Raw genomic sequence first — 8,200 nt, forward strand, 5'->3', positions numbered from 1 at the left:
GGTGACTGGGGTAATTGGGATGGGTGTGTCAGAGGCTGGCGCAGGATAGAGCAGGGTTTAGGGCTGTTGTGCATAGGGTCGCTATGAGTCGGAAACGACTCGACGGCACATAACAACATACATGATTAAGTATTATTGTCATGACAGGAGTCCAGAATGAAGAAGGCTGCCTAGTGGAGTAGACTTGGGGGGAGGTATTGTATAAAAATGAAAGAATTTTTCTTTTATTTTTGAAAGAGAAGAGTGAATTGGATGGGAAGGTTGGGCAGGGTGAAAAGTGCAACAATGAATGAATGGAAATCCAAAGTCTCTGTAAACTTTACTCCAACAGGCAACTTGCTTTCATCCTTTCCAGGACAGAACTGTTTATTTCTTCCTAACTTTTCCCTAAAACATCTTCAGAAAAGGCCAACAGGCAGTCAGTCACGGACTTGTTCAATGCACTCCTCCTTGTGGCCCTGTTTTCCCACGTGAATAATTCACGTTTTCCTGAGCATGCTTGTCTTATGAAAATCAAATGCTCAAAAAACAGTACCACACTTTATAGTAAATGGGAAAATATGGAAATAAATCAGCACATTTTAGAAACGTGCACGTTTTGCTTTCTCTTTGCCAACAAGCTTTATATTCTGGCTTCTCGGTGTTTCTACTGGTACACTGGGCTCTGCTGCCTTCCTGGTCCTGTCCCACCACCAGTTCCACAGCCTCCTAACCAGTCTCAGACCCTTTCTATCCTCCCGTAGGCCCTGCCTTGCTCAGCACTAAGTGTGGTCTTTTCACTCCATACACCCAGAAGATTATTATCCTCTGTTGCAAACCCATCAGTAGCTTCTGGTTTAATTTTCATTTGAACAGCTCACCTTGGCCTTTATGGCCTTGCATCATCTTGCCTTGCTCCCTCTGTTCAATCTTTTCTTGCCTCCCTCTTCTTCACTGGGCTAGAGCTACCTGGTCTGCCTACTGTCCCTCCAATTCACCTGTCACAGGGCCTTTGCACTTACTTTTAGTTCTGCCTGTAATGCAAACTCCAGTAAAAGGCAGTTGTTATTGTATTTTGGAAGGACATTCTCCTAAATGGTACAGCACTCTTCTGTCAATATGCTGTGCTGAAGTAACCTGGGGTTGCTGTGATGCTGAACCTTGTGCCATTGGGATGTCAAATGGCATTACGGTTATATGTGGCTAACAGTGTTTGATGAAGCTCCCAGTTTAAGACAGTTTTGGAAGCAGGAGTGACAACCACTTCCTAAACAGCATGCCTCAGGAAACTCTACGAACTATGAGAAACGACAATAGTTATAGAAAGGATTCAGGCCTTTTGTTCATAGGGTTGCTATAAGCCATGTTCAACTTGACAGCAATCAACAACAACAACAACTTCCAGTCAGAGCTCCCCTCAAATACCATCTGCTCAGAGAAGCCTTCTGGGCCTCCTACCTTATACAGTACTAGGGTCAGAGAGAACAAGGAAAATATGGTGACAGAGGTCTGAGGGAGAAACGGGGTGTGGAACCCAAGCAGCAGATAACCAGCAGATGCCAACAATTGACCCACATGGCAGGAACCAATGATGTTCCCTGAGAGTGCTTTCTCTACAAAGGTCATGGGTGTTCAAATGAGCTTAGGAGGTGCAAAAGCTAGAAAAGTAGAAAACAAAGAAGGAGCATCTATTCTCTCTCTGTAAAGGACAGATCCCATCTCCTCTCTCGAGGATGTTTCTTTCTTAATAAAGTTTATTCTGTCTCCAGCACTGCATGCTTTATCTTCACTTTTGCTCCATTCACTTATGAGACCTAGACTGCTAACACACAAAGCCTGGGAGAAACTCTGTTTCTCTAACTGTAGGTCTGAAAAATTCCCAATACTGCCAGAGAATACCCAACATGCTAACATAAAGTACACACTATCCCATAAAAAAGAAGTCAATAGGGAATTCTAGTGGCCTAGTGGCAAGAAGCTGCACTGCAATCCCAGAGGTACATGGTTCAAATCCACCAGATGTTCTGCTGGAAAAGGAGGGGCAATCTCCTGTAACAGATCCAATTTGACGGTACACATATACAAATTAATAAAATTAAAAAATTCTTAAAAAGGAGTCACTATACAAAAACATTTTTCATGGTATTTTTTTTTTACTATGAGAAATTATTAGTGGCTTGTTTACATGATCATTCCCTGTCTCCCCTGACTAGAAGGTTAACTCTTCTTTTTTTCTTTTTTTAAAATTTTATTAATTTTAATGAACATTTACAGAGATTTTGGATTTCCATTCATTCATTGTTGCATTTTTCTCCCTGACCACCCATTCCCCCTGCCTTTGCTCTTCTCTTTGAAAATTAAAAGAAAAATTCTTTCATTGGTATACAATCCCTTCCCCACCCCTGAGTACACTCCTCTCTGCAACCTTCTTTCTGTACTCTTGTCATAAGCATAATACCCAATCATACATCACTTTTAAACTTTTCTCTCCCTCATCTGTTTCAATGCAGTATACATAATTTATCCAATTTTTCTCAGTCTCACCCCAATCCTGATATCAGTCCCGTTCTATAACAGTGGCAGTATGCAGTATTTGTCCTTTTGTGACTGAGATATTTCACTCAGCATAATATCCTCCAGGGTCACCCATTTTGAATACTATTTCATGAGTTCCTTGTTTTTCTATGCAGCATAGTATTCCATTGTGCGAATATACCACAGCTACTCTATCCATTCGTTTGTTGATGGACACTTAGGTTGTTTCCAACTCCTTGCTATTGTGAACAAAGCAACAATAAACATGAGTGTACATATAACTGCCTGGGTGACAGTTAACGATTTCCTTAGGGTATATTCCCAGTAGTGGAATTCTTGGTTCAAATGGTATTTCTATTTGCAACTTTTTGAGAAAGCACCATACAGCCTTCCACAGTGGTTGCACCATTTTACACTCCCACCAACAGTGAATTAGAATGTTAACTCTTTGAAGAGGAAGAACCTTATTTACTACAGGCTCCTTAGTGCCAAAAACCCCAGCTGTAGTCGAGCTGAGTCTGACTTATGGTGACTGAGGGTGTGTTAGAATGCAACTATGACGTGTGAGATTTCTGATGGCTGAGTTTTCAGAAATAGTGCTGCAGGTCTTTCTTTCAAAGCACCTCTAAGAGGACCCACTCCACCCCGTTTAGTTAGCTGACGGATGAGTTTCCCACTCAAGGGCTGCCAGCACAAAACAGGCACTCCACAAATATTTCTGTCAGCCTACCAGATTTTAAAATAAAAGGGTAGGATTTCAGAGACTCTGAGCTTTTCTAATTTAAGTACATATTTAAAAGAAGGTCTTCATTAAGAATCGACACTCCAATAGGTTGTTCTGAGCTCTATAACACTTTTGTGAAGACCTATTCTGGAAAGATCTCAGGAGTGGTGTCCACTTCCTAAACAACATGCCTCTGGAAATTCTATGAACTTTGATAAATGTTGATAGTTGTAGAGGAGCTTCAGGTCTTTTGTTCATAGAGTCGCTATGAGTCACCCTCAACTCGAAGGCAGTCAACAACAACAACAAATTTACAAAAAACTGGAAGACAGGGAATTAGTCCAGATGAGTTATAAGATTAAAACAGTTTTAAATAAGGTGGCAGTAAAAAGTAAATTATGTTTCAGGGATTCTGTCTGGTTTTTAGAAGTGGTTGATATGATAGGGGGGCTTGTGAATAATGTTTATAGACAGTGCACAAGAACAACAGTGAGTGCTGCCTAGAAAACAAGGGAAAGGATGTCTTGGAGACATAGCTACAAACCAATACACAAAAGAACTGCACAGGGAATATTATAAAACTGCATGACCATCCAGTAGAGCTCAGCCATTGGAAGGCTCCGGCCGCAACACAGCTGTTCTTCATCTTTTTGTTGTCCATTTGGCTCATGGTAATCCATCTACAGTTGGATTAGACCATTGCAGTGAGCTTTTCACCGATTGATTTTTTTTGGAAGTACATCGCCAGGCCTTTCCTCTTACTGTCAGCCTGGGTTTTGAATGGGGTCAGTAAGCCACCAAGATCTGCCTCCAAACCATTTGCAATTACAAATCTCCAGGAATTGCCTACTTGTCTACTTTCCCTGCTAGATTATGAGCTTGCTGAGGGTTGGGACCATATCTTACCTATTGCTATGTCCCCAGGATCTTGCCCCGTGCATAGCGAATGTTCACTATAAGTGTTTGTTTGGACGGTACGATAAAAAAGAAATGTACAGTCGAATTTACACTATTTGAGCTCTTAAATTTTATTTAAAGCTTTGATCTAGTGTAGGCAGTTAAACACATAAGCACTTAAGCATATATAGAGTTAAGTTGTTGGGGTTTAGTTCTCAGAAATACCCTTGTGATAGGGAGCTCTGGTGACCTAGTTAGGTAAGGAGTTGTATTCCTATCCTGAAGGCATGTGGTTCAAATCCACTACCTGCACTGCAGGAGAAATAGGGGCAAGAGGAAGATAATCTCCTGTGCAATGTACACCCTCTGAAAGCCCCTGGAGGGTCAGTGGCTCCACCGCAACGTCACACACACAACCCACGCCTTGTCATAGTGGGCAGCTGTACGATAGCTGGTGGGTTTTCTAATCTCAGGTTTTTCATCTATAAAACAAGATAAATTATGGACCACCTCATAAAATTATTTTAAGTGTAAAGTGAGGTAATAATAGATTTAACACAAAGAGCTCTGATAGCATAAACTTTGTAGAGACTGGCACTGCTAACCTAAAGGTGGCCGGTTGAAGTCCACTAGATACTTTGCAGGAGAAAGATGGGAAATTTCCTCCTGTGTGACTTATAACCTCTGTCAACCCACTGGAGGGTCAGCTGTGAGTCAACTGGCTATGATTCGGGTTACAGCACAGTGACACAGAAAGAGTATTTAATAAATATTCACTATCAAAAGCAACAGAGTTGGAAACAACCTAAGTGCCCATCAACAAACAAATGGCTAGAGAAGCTGCACTGAAAAACAAGGAACTCATGAAATAGTATTCAAAATGGGTGACCCTGGAAGACATTATGCTGAGTGAAATATCTCAGTCACAAAAGGACAAATACTGCCATAGTGTCACTGTTGTAAAATGGACTGTCATAGGGGTTGGGGGAGATACTGAGAAAGAGGGCATAAATAATGTATACTGCCTTGAAACAGATGAGGGAGAGAACTGTTTAAAAGGGATATATATGATTATGTATTATTGTCATGACAGGAGTCCAAAATGAAGGCTGCATAGTGGAGTGGACCTGGGGGAAGGGATTGTATAACAATGAAAACATTTTTCTTTTACTTTTCAAAGAGAAGAACGAACTGGAGGGAAGGGGTGAACATGCAGAAAACTGCAACAATGAATGAATGGAAATGCAAAATCTCTATAAATTTTCATTAAAATTATTATTATTATAGAAGAAGAAGAAGAAGGAGGAGGAGGACGAGGAGGAGGAGGAGGAGGAGAAAAGTGCAATGAAGTTCTATCTTTGGATAGAAACAGCCTGGAAACAGAATTATCACTATCCCTCACAAAAAATTCATTTGAAATATTTGCGTATTTTAGAAAATTGTAAAAGCGACATTCCAACGTGTAAGCACCAGGGGGCACTATTCTAAAATCCTACTGAAGCCTGAAGCGGCTGATTAGTTAAAGTTGCAGTAACAATTTCCATTTCCCATCTGCCTCTTTGAGCCCACTGTCTGACACTGTGCTAACCATCTGTGCTACATTTTATCTGTGGCAAAGTATGAACATATTCATTAAATGTAGCTTGAGAAAGTATTTACGATCTTAGAAAGAGGCACCTACAGTTTTTAGACAATCAGTTCTCTCTATCCGTTGCCATCAAGTGCCAAGCAGCTCATAACTGACCCTGCAGTGGGTCTCTAGGATTGTAAATTGTTCAGGAAGTGAGTACCCATTTTCTTCCAAGAGCTTATGGTGTGTTTGAACCACAAGAGGCTCATACCTTCGGGTTAGGAGGACTACAATACCAGAGTTCTTTAGACAAACAGTTAACAAATGAGTTTCTGTTTGCTTGCTTGCTTTAGAAGAATTAGACAGAAGAACAAATTTTCACTTTGCAGGCCTTAAAAATGCTACTAAAACTCCAGCATCCAAACCAAACTGAAGTCATCTATTATATTATCAATGTTTCCCAAAGAAAGGCTACTTAAATCGCTATCCAACACCAAGTGCTAACAGGCCAAGTAGCATCCCTGATGACTGTCTGTGGCAAATACTTCAATACTGATGTTAGTTGGGACACCCTAAAGGGAATTGGCAAGAAGCAGCACATCAGCTGTGTGACAAAGCTTCAAGAATAAGTTAAAAATCACTTAAATGGGTCAGTAATTGCCTTTTTCCCCATACTTGAGTACTGGTCCTTCTTCTGATAAGTAGCGTTGAACTTGCAGTGTTTGTCCGAAGAGACAACCCATCAGAAATTCCTTCCAGCCATCCCAGACGTCCAAGCGAAGAGTTGTGCCTGTAGATCAAGAGAGGGCCCAGTCAATCAGGCAACCCACTAAGCTTCTAAGGATAGAGTCCCCAAACAGAGGCATGAGCTAGATGCAAAATACAAAGCTGCCTTGGAATGAATAAACAGGGATGCTATGTTTAATTTAGATATTTATGATCTTGAAACTGCCACTTGGCTTTTTGCCTCTCAATATTCTCATCTGCACAATGATGGCATATAATGTGGAAATACTTCTACAACTATCTTAAAACAGTCCGATGGACATTGAGTCAATGCTGATGTATGTATGAGTAACTATGCATACAAAGCTGTCGAGCCGCAAGAGAAAACAGTGGCCGTACAAACGTCCTTCTGGGCCTCTGGTTATTAACAGGTTTTGGGTGAAGTTGACTGAGTCTCACTAAGTCATCTTCTGGTTTTATGCTTCATGAGAGAACAGCTGTTATGTATTGTAAACACCAAAGCACTTTAGTGATGCCAGAGACTCTACCAGTAACTCCAGATTCTTGGATCAACAATCAACACACAATCAACACACATGGTATCAAGAGTTAAGAGATCAGGAGACATTGCGTCGGGAAAGTCTGCAGTTAAGGACCTCTCTACACTACCGAGGCGCAATGATGTCAGTTTGAGGCCTATGGTGGGTCTATTCAGGTCATGGTCTTTATGATAATTTGGAATGCATCAGAAAGCTGGACAATGAATAAGGACAAATAAAGAAGAATTTATGCCTGTGAGGTGGTGGAGAAGAGTACCGAACGTCCCATAGACTGCCAAAGGAACAAACAGATAATGTCTTTGAGAAGGTGCAGCCAGAGTGCTTCTTGGAGGCAAAGAGGACAAAGTTTCATCTCATACACATTGGGCATGTTGTTAGGAGAGGTTATTCCTCAGAGAGAGGAATATCATGCTTAGAAAGGTGGAGAGTCAACAAAAGAGAGGAAATTCCCTCATGCGATAGATTAAGGCATCCATCAACAATGGGCAATGCAACAAAGGGCTCAGAGAGGTCAGAAGTTAGGAGGATGGCACAGAATAGAACAGGGTTCAGATCTGTTGCTCATAGGGTCAATATGCATTTTATTCAACTCAATGACACCTAACAGTGATAACAACCATTTCTTCTCAAGGATCATCGGTGGTTCGATGGTAGAATTTTCACTTCCCACGCAGGAAAGTGGAGTTTGTTTCCCGTATTTGAGTCCTGCCCAGTGCACGTCAAGGGCAACCATCCTCCACTTGTGAACGGCTTATGTGTTGTTAGGATGCCGAATAGATTTCAACAGAGCTTCCTGACCAAAACAGACTAGAAAGCAAGCCCTGGCAATCTAATTCTGAAAGTCAGCCAGGAGCACCCCTGTGGAGTGTGGATCCCACGTCCAGCTCTGTTTTGAGTGAGGTAATTGAGTTAGTTCAGCCTGATGGAAGCCAACCACACAGGCAATGGATCCTTCTCACCAGTCAGCTCTCAGTTCAAACGCGTGTCCTCAGAAAGGACGTTCTGGCTGTCATAGTCAAAGGTATCGCTGCTGCTCCTTTTCAGTTATTCTTTATCCCAAGGTCTCTTTTTAACTCCCAATGGTCCCTTATTATCGATACCTAAAAACCATAGGGGTTTTTTTCCACTATTTCACTAGAAGAAACCTTCTTTATGATTTAGCCTTAACTGCCAGCACCAATGATGCTAAATAGCTTCCTTCCTTCCTTC

At 41.5% G+C, this 8,200-nt stretch overlaps 1 protein-coding gene across 1 annotated transcript in view; it reads right to left on the reverse strand.

Moving 5' to 3' along the window:
• Positions 1-8,200, reverse strand: part of ANKUB1 (ankyrin repeat and ubiquitin domain containing 1) — a 54,951-nt gene that overhangs the window by 3,259 nt on the left and 43,492 nt on the right. Inside the window, exon 4 of the mRNA XM_006895564.1 lies at positions 6,381-6,495. Coding sequence (XP_006895626.1) covers positions 6,381-6,495 — 115 coding nt within the window. The remainder of the gene's footprint in view (positions 1-6,380; positions 6,496-8,200) is intronic.

This window comes from Elephantulus edwardii, unplaced genomic scaffold (genome assembly GCF_000299155.1).
Source record: "Elephantulus edwardii isolate Elephantulus edwardi_28Jun2011 unplaced genomic scaffold, EleEdw1.0 scaffold00169, whole genome shotgun sequence".
NCBI classification, from domain to species: Eukaryota; Metazoa; Chordata; class Mammalia; order Macroscelidea; family Macroscelididae; genus Elephantulus; species Elephantulus edwardii.